This window comes from Cinclus cinclus, chromosome 28 (assembly GCF_963662255.1).
Source record: "Cinclus cinclus chromosome 28, bCinCin1.1, whole genome shotgun sequence".
Lineage (NCBI taxonomy): Eukaryota > Metazoa > Chordata > Aves > Passeriformes > Cinclidae > Cinclus > Cinclus cinclus.
The window spans coordinates 4,338,646-4,354,549 of NC_085073.1; the positions used below are offsets into that span (position 1 = coordinate 4,338,646).

At 51.4% G+C, this 15,904-nt stretch overlaps 3 protein-coding genes and 2 non-coding genes across 5 annotated transcripts; 4 read left to right on the forward strand and 1 right to left on the reverse strand.

Annotated features, from left to right (window-relative positions):
* The first annotated feature begins 276 nt into the window (after positions 1-276).
* PWWP3A (PWWP domain containing 3A, DNA repair factor) lies at positions 277-10,655 on the forward strand. Its single transcript, XM_062510287.1, has 15 exons — positions 277-344; positions 1,153-1,205; positions 1,866-1,961; positions 2,457-2,551; positions 2,800-2,870; positions 3,328-4,251; positions 4,711-4,824; positions 5,459-5,529; positions 5,982-6,058; positions 6,539-6,599; positions 6,871-6,946; positions 7,203-7,253; positions 7,692-8,122; positions 8,808-8,896; positions 9,115-10,655. The coding sequence occupies exons 3-15, from the start codon at positions 1,905-1,907 to the stop codon at positions 9,188-9,190; spliced, it is 2,193 nt and encodes a 730-aa protein (XP_062366271.1). The 5' UTR covers positions 277-344; positions 1,153-1,205; positions 1,866-1,904; the 3' UTR covers positions 9,191-10,655.
* A 487-nt stretch (positions 10,656-11,142) lies between these two features.
* TRNAF-GAA (transfer RNA phenylalanine (anticodon GAA)) lies at positions 11,143-11,215 on the reverse strand. Its single transcript has one exon. It is a non-coding gene; the product is annotated as a tRNA-Phe (tRNA).
* Positions 11,216-11,289: 74 nt separating this feature from the next.
* On the forward strand, positions 11,290-12,050 carry LOC134054256 (variant surface antigen B-like). Its single transcript, XM_062509862.1, has 2 exons — positions 11,290-11,706; positions 11,994-12,050. The coding sequence occupies exons 1-2, from the start codon at positions 11,290-11,292 to the stop codon at positions 12,048-12,050; spliced, it is 474 nt and encodes a 157-aa protein (XP_062365846.1).
* TRNAN-GUU (transfer RNA asparagine (anticodon GUU)) lies at positions 11,792-11,865 on the forward strand. The gene has a single exon. It is a non-coding gene; the product is annotated as a tRNA-Asn (tRNA).
* Positions 12,051-12,082: 32 nt separating the features above from the next.
* Positions 12,083-15,537, forward strand: NDUFS7 (NADH:ubiquinone oxidoreductase core subunit S7). The gene is made up of 8 exons (XM_062510367.1): positions 12,083-12,134; positions 12,323-12,359; positions 12,568-12,633; positions 12,977-13,091; positions 13,744-13,923; positions 13,997-14,043; positions 14,850-14,938; positions 15,340-15,537. The coding sequence occupies exons 1-8, from the start codon at positions 12,119-12,121 to the stop codon at positions 15,435-15,437; spliced, it is 648 nt and encodes a 215-aa protein (XP_062366351.1). The 5' UTR covers positions 12,083-12,118; the 3' UTR covers positions 15,438-15,537.
* The last annotated feature ends 367 nt before the right edge of the window (positions 15,538-15,904 follow it).

Genomic DNA, 15,904 nt, shown 5'->3' on the forward strand with positions numbered 1-15,904 from the left:
GGAATGTGTCCCTGCCCGTGGCACTGCGCGGACCCGAACCTCCGGCCAGCCCAAACCAGCAAATGACGTCACCCTTCCTGGCAATGACGTCACTCGCCCAGTTGCCATGCCGCCCCGCCTAAACCTGCAATAGTAAAGGAGGTGGGAGTGGCTAAGGAGAAGCGTGCGCTCTGATTGGCTGAGCCTCGTGTTTTGGCCGCGGCGGAGAGGGCGAAGCGCCAGGCGACGCTCGCTGATTGGTCCGGAGGGCGCTGCTGCGCGGCGCATGCGTAGACCCTCGTGGTGTGGAGGGTAGCGGCGGCGGCGGCGCGCACGGGGGGGCGGTGTTGTCGGGAGCGCGCACGGTAACGGTGCCCCCCCCTCCCCCTTACCGCTCAAACCGGGGTCTGAGGGGGACACGAGAGTCTGGGGCTGGCATCGGCACCGCGTTTGGGGGTCCCGCCCGTCCTCTGAGTGGGCGAAGGGAGGGGGCCCCTTCCTCCCCCCAGCAGGGAAGGTTGGGGGGGGACGTCCCCTGTGAGGGGAGGGTTTTGAGGGGTTCCGTTCCCTCCCTCACCGGGGCGCTTGGAGGGTTCCGTCTCTCACGGAGGGAGGTTTGGGGGTCCCGAACCGTATGGAGGAGGCTCTGCAGGGGGGTCCTGTCCCATCTCTCCCCTCACCGGTCCGGGTTTGGGGGTCCTGTCCCGTCCCTCTCCCCTCACCGGTCCGGGTTTGGGGGTCGTGTCCCATTCCTCACCCAGTACGGGATTTTGGGGGTCGCTCCCCTCACGCAGTGCAGGATCTTGAGGGTCGTTCCCCTCACCGAGTACAGGATTTTGGGGTTCTCTTCCCTCACGGATTTTGGGGTTCTCTCCCCTCACCGAGTACAGGATTTTGGGGTTCTCTCCCCTCACGGATTTTGGGGTTCTCTCCCCTCACCCAGTACAGGATTTTGGGGTTCTCTCCCCTCACGGATTTTAAGGGTCTCTCCCCTCACCGAGGGCGGTTTGGGGGAGGGTCCGGTCCCGTCCCTCCCCTCACGTAGGGTTTTTTTTGGGGCCGGGCGGTTCCCGCTGTCCCCGCGCCGCCTCATGGGGGTCCCGCAGCGGCGTCGCCGTTCCGGGCGCCACTAACGGCCCCTCGTCCCTCCTTCCCTCCTTCCCTCCACCGCAGGGCCGCGATCCCGGAGCCCCGGCCAGCCCAGCCCAGCCCAGCACCTGGACCTTGTAAGTACAGGAAGAGCTTCCCTTTAGTATTGCTGTTTGTTTTTTTTTTTTTTTAATTTTTTTATTTTTCCCTCCCCCCCAGCCTTTGAGGAACCTCTGAGGCCGCTCTGCTCAGGTTTCTGTTGCAAACCGTGTGTAAAAATTGGGATCAAATTACGTGTAGAGTCTGTCCGGTTGTTTTTAGGGTGTAGTTCCCTATTTTCAGGGTTTGGTCGCAGGAAGCTGTGGATTGGGCAGGCCCATGGCTGCATTGTGTAATTCCTGATAGTGTTTTCCTCACCCAACACATGCAGTGACAGCCACTTGTGCTTCTGGAATTATGGAATTATTGAATTCTGGGATTGTTTGGGTTGGAAGGACCTAAAAGCCCATCCAGTCCCATCCCTTCCACTGTCTCAGGTTGCTCCAAACCTTGTCCAACCTGGCCTTGGACATTTCCAGGGAGGGGGCAGCCACAGCTCCTACAGAAAATTGGAATTTAAGCTATAATTTTGGAGAATGCTGCAGGGTGATATCACTGCAGTGATCCCGAAGATAAACCAGTAATAACTGTAGTAATATGTTCTATTAGATCCTGTATTTCCTTCAAAAAACAAAGACCACAATCGACAAAGGTGGGTGACTCCTTTATTCCCCCCCCTTTTTTTTTTTCCCCCTCAGAACCCCTTGGAATTGCCCTTCTCCACGTGAAGCTCAGCCATGACCGACCAAGAGCTTGTTCTCTGCAAGTGGAAGAGGCGTTTGTGGCCAGCCAAGGTAATGAGGAATGAGGTCATGTTCGTGGAGGCTGCTTGGAAAGAGCTGAAACAGAGCAGGAAGGATGGGAGAAGTCCCAGAAACGTGTTTGAACTTGTCTGAGCTGTGGAGATGCCAGCAGGAAAAAATGGAGAGGGCCTAGAATGATGGGATGGGGGGGTTGAGAGGGCAGGGTTGGGTAGGATATTGGGAAAAAATTCCTCACTGTGAAGGTGGGGAGACCCTGGAATGGATTTCCAGAGAAGATGAGGCTGCCCCATCCCTGGCCCAAGGCCAGGTTGGATGAGGGTTGGAGCACCCTGGGACAGTGGAAAGTGTCCCTGCCATGGCAGCGTGGGACTGGATGTGATTTAAAGTCCCTTCCCACCCAATCCATCATGGGATTTTATCATTCCATGGTCCTAAGGCTCTGTCAAGATGCTTTTATATAAAAGTTTTGATGTTGGTCAGGATTTTAAATGAGGATTTTTATTTTCCCCCTCACTTTTAACACAGGTTTTGTGCAAACCTGGAGTTGCTGGGAGCAGTCCTGTTGCCACCACGAAAAGGATGGGATTATTTAAAGCTGAAATCCTTGGCTTGGAGAAGCAGTTGAGTATCTTTGTTCCTGTCATGTGTTTGAATTCTTAGAGGTTAAAAAAATAAGGGGAAGAAAGAAATCCCTTTACCTGAAGGTGTGTGTGGGATAGGATCCTGGATTTGCTGAAGGTTGAGGTGTTTAACCCTAACGAGGACAGGCTGGGGGTGGGAATGTTTTGAGGTTTTTGCTGTCTGAGAGCAGTTTTGTGGTGCTGGGAGTGTTTTGGGTGCTGGTTCTAGTCACCTTTTTGTGTTCCAGGGTCAGTGTGAGCTCTGCAAACACCATTCCCCTGACCGAGGAGTGGATCAAGGCCATCGCCTCCACCCTGGGTGAGGAGGGTGGGGCCCAAATGTGCTACTTTGTCTTTTCTGGGTGAATATTACCCACAAAGAGCCCTGAATGTGCTGCTTTGTGTCTTTTTAGGGTGAAAAAGTATCCGTAGAAACTCAGCCTGGGGGGGATCAAACTTGTGCATTTCATTTATTTTCTATTCTCCTTTTCCATAAAGTTGCAAAATAGGATAAAAATGATAAATTTCCTCTTCCCTGGGGTGGTTTGTTAGGGGGATGGTGAAGAAATGTGGGTTTCCCTAAAAATGAGGCACTTCCAGCCTGGTCTTTGTGTGTCTCCATGCTTTGCCTTGGGAATCGTGGATGATTTAAATAGTAAATTAATTTTCTTAAAAGAAACACTACAAGTAACATATATTATTTCTTTAACAATAAATATTGTTTATGACAGAATTACGAGGATAATTTCATTTATTGTTTATTTTTTCCTCATCAGAGCAAAAGAAAAGTATGAGTGAGGCTGTGGAGGAGCTGCAATATCGCTGCTCCCTTAAAATTGCTTTGGATATTCTCCATCAGACTGACTCAGACAGTGAAATGCCACCTGAAGAAGGACCAAACTCCAAATTTTCCCGGGAGAAATCTTCCCCACCCACCCTCTCCCATGGCTTCTTATTACGCTCTCACTCTAAAAATTCAGAACCTGAGGCTGCCAAGGGGAAAAGAAAACCCCAAAAGAACTATGATGATCCCAAAGCACGGAGCCAGGGAGGTTCTGTGGCTCCAGAGGGGAATGGAAAAGCACCTGGAAGTGGAGCAAGCCCTGCCAGGACACGTGGGGGTCGAACAAACCCTGCCAGGTGTGGTGCCAGGGACTCTTGTGTGGCACCAGCCCCTGACAGTCACAACTGCAAAAATGCAGAACCAAAATCATCACCCAGACAGAAGAAAATCCAGCCCAAAACAGGGAATGGAGTCTCCTGTCAGCCAAAGTCTGGGAGAAGTCAGCAAGGAAGGAAAAGAAAAGGCAGGGATGATTCCCCCCAGCATGAAGCACAAGTGCATCCCGAGGAGGGGTCTCCACCTGCCCCCTTGAAATCTGGCACAGTGGAACCTTCTAGAAAGACAGGAATTCAGCCTGGGGGTGCATTCCAGGATTCCTCCCGTGAAACTGCCTCGGATGAGTTGGAGAAAAGCATCAGCAGTGAGAGTGAGAGCCTGGCAAAGCAGCTGGATGGGAGGAGAGAGGCAGAGGGTGGAAAACACCTGGATGGGGCCTCAGGCACAGACAGGAAATGCAGGAGCCACCCTGGATCCTCACCTGGGCCTTCTGGTGCCTTCCCTCAGCCTCAGGAGGAGGAAAATGAGGATCCCTCACACCTGGCTGGGAATAGAGCTCTTGACTCCAAAGAAGATGAAGGTGGGCAAATCCCTTGGGGAAGGGAAACCTTCATCCCACGTGGCTGCTGAGCACTGTTACTCACCTTGGAACGGTGCTCTCATTTTGGGGAAGTGGCTCTGGGGTTGCTGGTTTAATTCCTTTTGGTTTCTGTTCCTGAGGAGCTGAAATGCTCATCCCTTCAGTGCTGGAGAGGGCTTGGATGGTATTTGGGTTGTCTGGAATTGTGTGGGATTTTTTGGGCTCACACTTGTTTTCCTTTGCTGCTTTCTGATAAATTGAGATTAAATGTTTTTAAATGAGTAGGTGCAGGGTCCTGAATCCAGCCCCACTCCTTCCCCTGTCCCTCTTCTACCACATGATCAGGGAATTAGAGGAGTGTGCAGGTGTGTCAGGTACCCTCTGGGGTCACACTCAGGTGTGTGTCACCTGCTCTGAAGCTGATCCTGACCTAATCCCTGGATCCTGTGCTGTTGGCAGGGCTGGAACCCTCTGGGATGTCTTCCAGGAGAGTTTCCTCGGAGAGCCTGCCTCCACTCTCCCCTCTGGCAGATGAAGAGGAGGAAAATTTCCCAAGTGTTCTATCCCATCGAGGTGAGACATCAGCACAGGCCTGAGGCTCTTCCCCCTCAGTTTGCAATCCATGGGCATTCCTGGAGGGAATCTAGCTATGTCCAGGTTTGGGATAAAATGCATTTCCTGGCTCCATCGGGCATTTTGCTGCAGAATGAAGTGAAAATCCCTGAATCTGGGCAAGGACTTGGGGTTAAAGTTGTTGGCTTTCAGTTCAGAGCTCCCTGTGCTGCATTTTGGGGGTCACTGTAAAAGCACTGAAGAGGAGTTTCTCTTCAAAAGTTAAAAAAATATATGTAGTAAGATGATGATATGGGGATAAAGAGTAAAATATCCTAAAATAACTTTATAATACTTGTATCCCCAACTGTCTGTTCTGTTTGTGTTAAATATTAAATTCTGCAACTTTAAAACTAATTCCAAAAATAAAGGGGAAAAAAAAAAGTGCAAAGTTTATTATAGAAGACAGCACTTACTCCCCCACATCTTTCACACAAAATTAATATTTCTACCCAATTTAAACCAAAACCACAACATCTCTTATTGTGAAGAGAAACTCCTGGGGTTTCTGTTGGAGGAGAAGCAGAGAGGGGCAACATCTGTCTTATTGTTTTTAAAACAAAAAAAAAAAAAAATTCCCTTTTTTTCACCCCAGAACCCAAATTTTTCGAGGAAGGGATGTTGGTGTGGTGCAAGCTGCGGAGGTATCCGTACTGGCCAGCGGTGGTAAGAGCAGCTCCTGCCTCCTCATATCCTGCTGATAAGCAGCAATTCCCAGTCCTGGAGTGACTTTTGCCCTTCCTGAAAGTGTTAAAGACCTTCCAGTAGAAGCATTTCAGGATTTGTAGAAGTAGATTTATGCTAAAAGTGCTCAAAATGTGATCAGTTCACACCCGTTTGTGCAGAGCACAGGATTATCCCAGTTCTTTTGTCATGGAGCAGGAGTTTGTTCTCAATTTGGAAAAAACAAAAAGAAATGGGTGTGTGCTCTTTGTGCACTAAAAAACGCTCCCTTGAGGGAACTGGTTGCTGCTTCCACTTGAATTTTTCGTATTTGTGTAAAAAAAAAAGTTGCACCAATAGGAAAATTTAAGTGTGGGTTGTGGTGGGTGATAACCACGGAAAACTATCCCTGCTTTATCAGAATTAGGGTTTTTGAGGTTTTATCCTCTCTCCAGGTGAAAGCAGTGAAGAGGAAGCACCGGAGGGCCTGTGTGCTCTTCATAGATGGCACCACAAATGAGAAGAAAAAAGGGTAAATGTGGATTTTCATCCCATCCTGAATTCCCAGTCTGTTATTCCATGCCCTGTGCCCATTTCCTGGTGCAGGGTGAGGACAGTTCTCTCCAGGTTGATCTGGGAGGGAGGGGCTGGGGCAGGTGAGGGTTGCAGGTGCTTTGTCATGCTGCAGGTTGAGGCAGCTCCCTGTCCTCGGGAAGGGCTGAGGAATCGAAAACAAAACCAAAATAAAAAATCCCTGGAAGGCAGCTGGTATTTTCCCTGTGCTGCACAAACTTTCTGGAAACACTTAGGCTGCCTTTAACTTTTCTCTAAACCAGGGATTTCTCATTTGTTAGAAGATTCCATACTTCAACTTGCTCAGGAAGCAAAAACCATTAAAATTCTTGCTCCTTGGTTCCTTGGGAAATGGGATTTTCAGGGAGAAGCAGAACTGCAGTGAATAAACAGGAAAGTGGGGCAGTTAAAGGCACTTCTGACTGTGTTCCTTTAAAAGTTTCTCAGTGTCTCTGAAGAGCCTGAAGCACTTTGACTGTGAGGAGAAGCAGGAGCTCATTGTGAGTATCCCAGAGATGTGGAATTGCAGGGGTTGGGCAAATACAGTGGGAAATCCAGGATATAAATGGCCGGGGGGGGGGGGGGGGGGGAAATGTGGGCCTTGACCCCCTCAAAGCCTCTCTCATCCCTGTGACAGTTCTGGCAGGAACTGGTTTTACTTTGAGGTAAAAAATTGTCGTGGACCATTTCTGTCCCCTGCTCGGTGTCCTGGGCTGAACCTCTTGGAGAGCTGCTGGATTTGGGACAGAAAATCCTCCTTGTTTTTTGCAGGAACGAGCCAAGGAGAATTATTCCATGGAAATCGAGTGGTGCCTCCAGCTGATCCTGGACTATCGGATCCGAGTGGGTAAGGAGGGGCAGCACCACGGAATCATCAAATCCCAGCGTGGTTTGGTGGGGAAAGGACCTTCAACCTCATCCAGTCCCCCCTGCCATGGGCAAGGACACCTCCCACTGCCCCAGGGTGCTCCAAGCCCCTTCCAACCTGGCCTTGGACACTGCCAGCTTCTCTGGGATCTCATCCTCTGATCCACCAGGAAAAGGGAAGCCCAAGCTTTGATTCCTGAGCGGAACTGATCACTGCCCCTGTTTTGGGTTTTTAGGTTGTCATTCTTTCACTGGATCCTTCCTGGAGTATTTTGCTGCTGATATCAGTAAGTGAATCCATCCCTTTGGGAACTTTTCTCTTGGCTGGGTAAATGTAGCTCTGACATTTACACGCAAGTGACTTTGGCACCAAACCCGGGGAGAGGCTGCTGGTAAATTTACAACTCCCCATTATTGCATTTAAGGGTTTAATAAATTAAATAAATACTGGTGGTTCAAGACAATCAGGTCATGGAATCAGAGAATAGTTGGAGTTGTGCCTGGTTCTTTATGTTGCAGAGTCCATGTCAACTCCCTAATATTTTTATTTTCTTTAAGGCAAATAAATCTTTTGGTGGTGTTTTTTTTTTTTTTTTTTTTTTTAACCTCTTTGCTTGGCAAGGAAGAAAAACTCCTCTCAGCAGTAAAATTCCTTATTTTCTATTGATATGGCTATGACAACTCTTTGTACATTTAAATATCAATTCTTGTGGTTTCTCTTTCAGGCTACCCAGTGAGGAAAGAGGGATACCAGAGTGTGGTGCAGATGGCATTCCCAAACACAGAGGAGGAAGGAGCTGGAGAGTCTTCCTCAGACACCTCCCCCCAGAAACCCCCGAGGAAGCTCCTCCCTGACAGGACCAGAGCTGCCAGGGACAGGGAGAACAAGAAGCTGGTGGAGTTCATAGTGAAAACCAAAGGGGCTGAAGAACATCTCCTGGGCATCTTGAAAAGTGGGAAACAATCCCGTTGGCTGAAGAAATTCCTGAATTCCAGCCGGTACATGACCTGTGTGGAGACTTACTTGGAGGATGAGGAGCAGCTGGACCTGGTGGTTGGGTACCTGAAGGAGGTGTACAGGGAGATGGACACCAAGAACCTGCACCAGATCCTGGGGGATGGCATCAGATTCATCTCAGATGTGCTTTTACCTGAGGTGAGGGAGCCTGAAACGGGGCAAAAATGAGCTGTGGGGCAATAAATGATACTAATTCCCATTATTTATTCCTTTGCTGTGATGTGGTTCCTATGGAGTGTTCCTGGAGAGAGTTCCCAGAACTGAGCCAGGCAGTAATAATCACCTGCCCTCAGCCTGAGTCACTCAAATGCTGATTTTTAAGCACAGAAAAGAGAAGCTTCAGGTAGTTCGTTGTTTTTAAAAGCAGACTGATAGTTTTCTGTTGTATTTTAATGACTTCTGAAATGCTTTAAAGCTTTGTTTTGGAGTTTTTACTTTAATTTGGCAACTTCTCAGGGTTTTTCTTGGTCCTTTGTGTGTGTTGAGGTGGGGGGTGCTGTGCAGGCTGTTTTTACAGTTGTTGTGGATACCTGGTGTTCTTCCCAGGAGTTTTCCCAGGAGAACATTAACTCGTGTAGAAACAAAATTACTCAGAAGAATATTTTAATCTGAGGATAAAAATATCCCCCAGGGGATGATACTGAACAATTTCATATTATTTATTTAAGAATTTCAGGCACTCAGTGAGCGGTTTCATCCAAGTTTTCCAAGTAACTGAGGAATCCTTTTCTCAAAACGTGCTCAGTTGAGACAGTTTCAAAACCCTGGCTGTGATTTAACTTTGCTTATTTATTATTATATTAATTATTCAATACTTTTCTAGGCCATCATCTGTGCCATAGCTGCTGTGGATGACATCGATTATGAGAAGGCAGAAGAGAAGTACATTAAAGGACCTCCTGTGAGCAAAAGGTAGATCTGTTTTCAGGATTTTTAAGGGTTTTTACTTCTTTATTGTTGGATACAGAAAAGGTTTAAGGGTGAAGGCAGGACAGTTCAGCGTCCTCCTCCTGTGAGGGACAAAATGTGGAAAATGTCCCAGCTGAGCTACTCCAACAGTGCAAATTTAATTTGTCCAAATTTGTGACTTAATCTGGACAATAACATCCTGTTTCTGTTTTTCTTTCTAGAGAGAGAGAGTTGTTTGATGAACAAGTCCTGGGAAGCAAAAAGCTCAAGATGGAGGCAGAGCCTGCAGAGAGCTGAGGAGTGGCCAGGGCTGCCCAGGACCAGGTGTAAATAACCAGTGGTGATTTCTATGAAACGTGGCATTCTTTGTAAAGTCTGTGTGCACATTCCCAGATATTCTGCTCTCAGCCCTTGCTGCTTCCCGTGGCCTCACCATGTTCAGGATCCTCATCCATCAGTGCCCTCCTGGGGGGGCTGCCAGAGACCCCCGGTGCTGTGCAATTTCCACATGGATTCTTCTGGCCAAACACACAGCCTGGGAGAGGATCTTGTCCTGCTTTGTGGCCTCATTGCTGCTGATAAAACCAGGGGTTTCCTGGCAGGAAACACTCCCAGGGGTTCCCCCTTCCTCCCTCATGGATCTCCAAGGGTGGGAAATCAGATTGGTGCCCAGAGCTGCGACCTGGATCACAAAGATCTGGGTTTTTGTTTTGTTATGACAAGTAAAATTCTGTGGAGAAGGAATCCAGCTTTGCTTAAACAACAGCATTCCCTTTTGCTCTAACAGTGAACCAGTGGAATGCTGGTTTATTGCCTCTTTGGGGAGGATTTTAATTGTCTTTTTCTCATCTAAATTCCCAGTTTAATCCTGCCCACCTTTGCTGGAGCTGTGGCACATGGAAGCAGTGTCACCAAGAACTAATTAATGATGAATAATGATAAATGATACATAAAACCCCCTGATTAGGGTTTCTCTGTGATAATGAAATGTGATCTCCTTGCTTGTCCAATAAAACCCAAGATGATTTGAAATGAAGAAGTTGAAATTGGGATCCAGATGTCTATCCTGGCTGTAGTAATTATCTGAATATATTTTAATTACACTTTTAATTGCTCTGTGCTCTCAAATGAGTTTTACCATGGAATCTTTATTCCCGATATCTCAAGTACCTCAATTATGGGGACAGGCCAGGAAGTGAGGGTTTTATTAAAACCTGTGAGGAGGGATAGGACGAAAAATTAATGATGGAGTTAACTCAGAGCTGTGAGTGGCACTTTCCCTTTGGAGGTGAGAGGTTGGGGAGGGACTTCCTGCCCCTCATCCCAGTGCTCTGGGGTAATTTGGAGATGGGGATCAACTTCCCCCTCCTCTACATTAACCCTGTGTTCCCCTCTCCATCAAAATTCCTCAAGTGCTGTTAAGATCCTGCTCCACACCCGTGCACAGAATCAGAACCTCCTCGACTCTCCTTCCCTGCAGCTGTGGAGTGCTGGAGAGCTTTGGGCTGGAAGGGACCTCAAAGCCCATCCATGGGCAGGGACACCTCCCTCTTGTCCCTGGGTGCTCCAAATCCCTCCAGCCTGGCCTCAGACATTTCCAAGGATATTCCTGACCTTGTTCCACCCCCTTCCAGTTCTGCCCCACCAGTCACTCCCTGGTACTGGGCACCAGGCTCAGCCTCACCATGTACAAGTCACGTGGACTCAATAAAGTGGGATGAAGTGAATCATCAAAATTTGCTGCTTTTGTTTAATTATTTTGATCTCTGGTAGGTGGTGGAAGCACCACCCTTCCACCTTTACTGCAGGTGAAGATTGTTTTTATACAGCAGATAAAGCTGTGATGTCCTGTCTCAGTTTGATGTCATTCATCACTAGGAAATGAACTTACTGGTTTTTGTTCTTGTGCTTTATTTAAAATGGGCTGGCGCTGCTTGTGATTGTTCAGTGTTAATTAATCCATGTTCCCTCAGCTGCCTTCTCAATGATCAGTGTAAGAACACTAACTCATATTTATCATAAACTCATAATTCATATTTATTTAAGATCTTTAGTGGTATTTATCATTACTCCAGTGTTACAGCCCGTGGTCCTTCACCCTTCCCTGCCTGTGCGTGTGTGTTTCCAGGATATTAAAACGGTCGCGTACAGAGTTTGGGGAGGGAATAACGAATTCCGAAGTTCCTGGGGGTGTTTTGGGGTGAAAACAGCGCTATTGCAACCCAGGGCCCAACAGGAAAAGAAGCTTTTGCCGAAACCCGGGATCGAACCAGGGACCTTTAGATCTTCAGTCTAACGCTCTCCCAACTGAGCTATTTCGGCTGCACGGGGGCGCTGCCCCTCATCACCCACCACCGCCACTGGGCCGTGCCGGGCTCGGGGGCACGGGGCGGGGTATGGGACACGGGACACAGGACACGGGGACGCAGGACAGGCGGGACACGGGGACGCGGGACACAGGACAGGCGGGACGCGGGACTCAGGACACGGGGACACAGGACACAGGACGCGGGACACGGGGACACGGGACGCGGGACTCAGGACACGGGGACACAGGACACAGGACACAGGACAGGCGGGACACGGGGACGCGGGACACAGGACAGGCGGGACGCGGGACTCAGGACACGGGGACACAGGACACAGGACGCGGGACTCAGGACACGGGGACACGGGACACAGGACACAGGACAGGCGGGACACGGGGACGCGGGACACAGGACAGGCGGGACGCGGGACTCAGGACACGGGGACACAGGACACAGGACGCGGGACTCAGGACACGGGGACACGGGACACAGGACACAGGGCAGGCGGGACACGGGGACGCAGGATACAGGACAGGCGGGACACGGGGACGGGCGGGACTGGGGGCAGGCAGGAGGCAACCTCAGTGCGGTCTCTGTGGCGCAATCGGTTAGCGCGTTCGGCTGTTAACTGAAAGGTTGGTGGTTCGAGCCCACCCAGGGACGCCCCTACCTATTTTCCTGCGGCTCCGCAGCTCCGGCACGGGCACTTCCCGCCGACTCCTGTAGCGGCTCCGGAGAGCCCCTCCCGCCGGGGGTAATTTGGGTTCGTTTTTGGATCGTTTTGCCGCGAGGTCGGCGGCTGCCTGCGGAACTCTTCACCCAGGCCGCGTTTCCCGCCGGAGCGCTGAGGCGGTGCCGCGCCGGGCCCTTTAGCGGGTGCACCGCGCCCAGAGGTTGCGTGAAGGGCTGCGGAGAGATGGCGGCGCTGGGCCGTGAGCGGGGCCGGGGACAGGGACGGGACAGGGACTGGGTGGGGACAGGGATGGGTACAGGGAGCGGTTTGGGAACCGAAACGACCACTCGGCCCTCCGCCGAAGAAGTGGCCGGGAGGGAACCCTGAGGGGACGCCAGGCCGTTCCCGGCCCACAGCCGGGCTGAGCTCTCCCGTCCTCTCTTGCAGGTCTCCGGCTCCCCGCTCACGGTGTGCTCGGCTGGCGGTGAGCGCCGGGGACCGGCTGGGGGGCACGGGGGCGGTGGGACCCCGGGGACTGGGGGTGATGGAATGGGGGGCGGCTGAACGGGTCCCCCAGCTTTGCGGGTCAGTGCGGGTTTCCTCCCCACTGGGGTTTGTGGAGCAAACTCGCGGCGCGGTTCTGGCGTCTCCCGGGGGTTCTGTCACCCTGTGCGGGCTCTTTCTGTCCCCAGGCCCGGCTCTGGGAGTCCTGTTCGCGCTCAGCTGCTCCATCAGACGCCGGCCGATCATGCTGACAGGTAACAACTCCTGCCCTGAGGACAGGGAACAGCCACTTGTGTTCCCAAGGCAGGGGAGGCACCTACTGTCAGGCGTTTCTTCCCTTCCCTGCTAAAATCCGAGGAGATCTGGCAGCTCTGGAAGCCCCGGAGAGAGGCAGCCAGGGTCTCTCTGTGGTTGGGGTATGGCTGGGGGGCTCTGTCTGAGCACCAAACCCACAGATCCCACACTGGGGAGAATCTTCTGCTACAGACAGAGGGGTGGGATTGTCATTTCTCAGGGAACTACAGCCCCTTGGAGGCCTAAAGGCTGACTCAGCATGGAAATAACTGGAGAGTGATGGCTCTGTGCTGCTTCTTTTAGCTCTGTCCAGGTGCAGAAGAGCTCTGCTGTTGTCCAGAGGAAATCCTACGTCCCCAGCAGCCGTGGCGAGTACGTCATTGCCAAGCTCGATGACCTGGTCAACTGGGCACGGCGGGTGAGTCCTGAGCCACCCAGATCCCCTGGCACCGAAGGACAGAGGGTGACAGATCAGAGGCACCTCCTGCTCAGGATAAAAATAGGCTCAGAGCTCCCGTGGCCAAGTTCTGTGCCCAGAGGGTGACATTGGGGTCCAGTGAGAGAGCGGGAGAGGCTGAAGGCACTGAGGGTGTGTGGGGTCTGGAACTGCCCTTTCGTCACCAGTAAAAGGCACTTTCTGGAGTTGTCCCTGCCCTGAGCAGCTGCTCTGCCTGTGGGGAAGGGTGACACGAGTGACAGTGCCCTGGGTCTGCTGTGCTGTGCGTTAGCTGGGCTGGTCCTTCTCTGGCCACCACTGTCTGCATGGGGCCCTGAGCTGTCCCTTCTCTGGCCACTCCTGCCCATCTGGGGCCTTGAGCTGTCACTTCTTCGATCCCTCGTGTCCCTGAGGGGCTCTGAGCTGTCCCTTCTTCAATCTCTGCTGTCCCCGTGTGGCTCTGAGGTGGCTTTAGCAGTGTCAGGGGAGCACTCTGGACACATTCAAACCTCACACAGAGCTCTCTCCCCACGCATCCATTCCCCCGGAGCCGTGTGTTTTGCTCCCCATCCCTTGACCTCTCCCTTTCTGTGTGTCACCCGTGCTGTCCCTGAGCTGCTGCCTGTCCCCACAGAGCTCCCTGTGGCCCATGACCTTCGGGCTGGCCTGCTGTGCCGTGGAGATGATGCACATGGCAGCCCCTCGCTATGACATGGATCGCTTCGGGGTCGTGTTCCGGGCCAGCCCCCGCCAGGCTGATGTCATGATCGTGGCAGGGACCCTGACCAACAAAATGGCCCCGGCACTGCGCAAGGTACTGGGGGTCTCAGGGACCTCGGGGACCTTGGGGGCAGCTGGGAATCATCCCAAAAATCCCTGTTCTGCAGGTCTATGACCAGATGCCAGAGCCTCGCTACGTGGTGTCCATGGGGAGGTGAGTGCCGGGGTGTCCCCGGTGCAGAGGGGACAGTTCTTTGCTTGTTTGTGTTTCCAGGTTCTTAAAGAGGGTTTGTAGAGCTGAGCAGAAATTCCTTCTGGAAATGGTGTGTGTGAATCATCCCAGAGATAGATCCAGGGGGTTTGCAGCTGCCAAACTTGTGTATATCCAGAATCCCAGGGTTTGCTTTTGGCTTTCAAAATGCTTCTGCTGTGCTGGAATCTGCTCCTTGGGGGTTCAGTTGGAATCTGCTCTATGAAGGGATTTAGTTGGAATCTGCTCCATGGATGGGCTCAGTTGGAATCTCCTTCATGAGAGAGACTCAGTTGGAAAATGCTCCATTGGGGAAATCAATTGGAATCTGGCCTATGAAGGGATTTGGTTGGAATCTGCTCCATGGGAGACTCAGTTGGACTCCATGGTCTCAGAGGTCTTTTCCAACCTGAATGATTCCATGGTTCTCACAATTTTCTTGTCCTCATACCAGGGTTGAGGGCAGCCAGTCCAGGCTGGAACAAGAGAAATTCTGGGAAAGCTCTGAGGCAAAATAGAAGATTTTGTAGCAGAGAGGGAGGGCTGTGCAATCTGCTTTGTGAGGGTGATGGGAACAGTTCAGTTGGGTTGGATTCATCTTAACAACATCCCAGGCAGGGTTCGTGATGGGGTGGTGTCACCTGTGAGCTCTCAGCTGGTGGCTCCAAGCCTGGCAGCACCCACCTGCCCAGGGCCACCTTGCCTTGGCCTCCTGCTCAGCTTCCTGGGCTGACCCTGTCTCTGTCCTTGTCCCTGTCCCTGTCCTGCAGCTGTGCCAACGGTGGGGGCTACTACCACTACTCCTACTCCGTGGTGAGGGGCTGTGACCGCATCGTGCCCGTAGACATTTATGTGCCAGGTACAAGGGGCAGCTCCACCTGGGAGCAGGGAAGGGAGAGGGGAATTCTCTGCATTTTTGGGGTAGATTTGAAAGGTTTTCCTGTTTGAGTGGTGGAGGAGCTGCAGCAGCTCCAGGGACTGTGGAGTGGGGGGGGGTTGTGGTGGTGGTGGCACTGTCAGTGGGGTGGGAGGGGGATTTGGATACACTTTGAAATCAAAGAATCGTTCTATTTGATAAAGATCTTGATAAACACCATCAGTTTAGTTTCTTTGCACTCCTGCCTGTGCCAGCCACAAAGCCAGAGGGGACTTTGGATACATCCTGGGGTTGGCACCTCTGCTGCTGGCTCCAGCTCTGTCCATGCAGGTACCAGCCCTGTGACCTTCCTCCCTTCCTTCTTTCCTTTTTCTCCCTCTCAGGTTGCCCACCCACAGCTGAGGCTTTGCTGTACGGGATCCTGCAGCTGCAGAGGAAAATCAAGCGGGAGAGGAGGATGCAGATCTGGTACAGGAAATAACCTTTATTTATGTTCCACTCACTGCCCTGGGCACCGCTCACATTCACGCACAAATCTGGCTCCTCACAGGCCTTCCAATAAAACTCTACCTGCTCCAGGGGCTTTTCTGTCTTTAATAAACCTCGTCTGATCTGAGGGGTTGAAAAACTGGGCTAAAAAGCAGGAGCTTGAATTTGATAACACTGCTGAGTTGCTTTCAGGTCTGAACAATCTGACAGGGAAGATGATGTCATATCGTGACACAAAGGCTTTGCCAGGATTTTCTTTTTTTTTTTAGCTTTGTTGGGAAGTTTTGAGACCAACACGTGTCCAGGTGATCTCTGAGCCCTCTCTGAGCTCATCCTTTATTCACCACCTGCTCCTTGTTGGTAATTCCTACACAGGCTCTAATAAATCCATAATATTTGTATGCACAGGGGCCAGAAATTAATTCTGTTTCTGTAACAAGTCAAATACTGATGATTAAA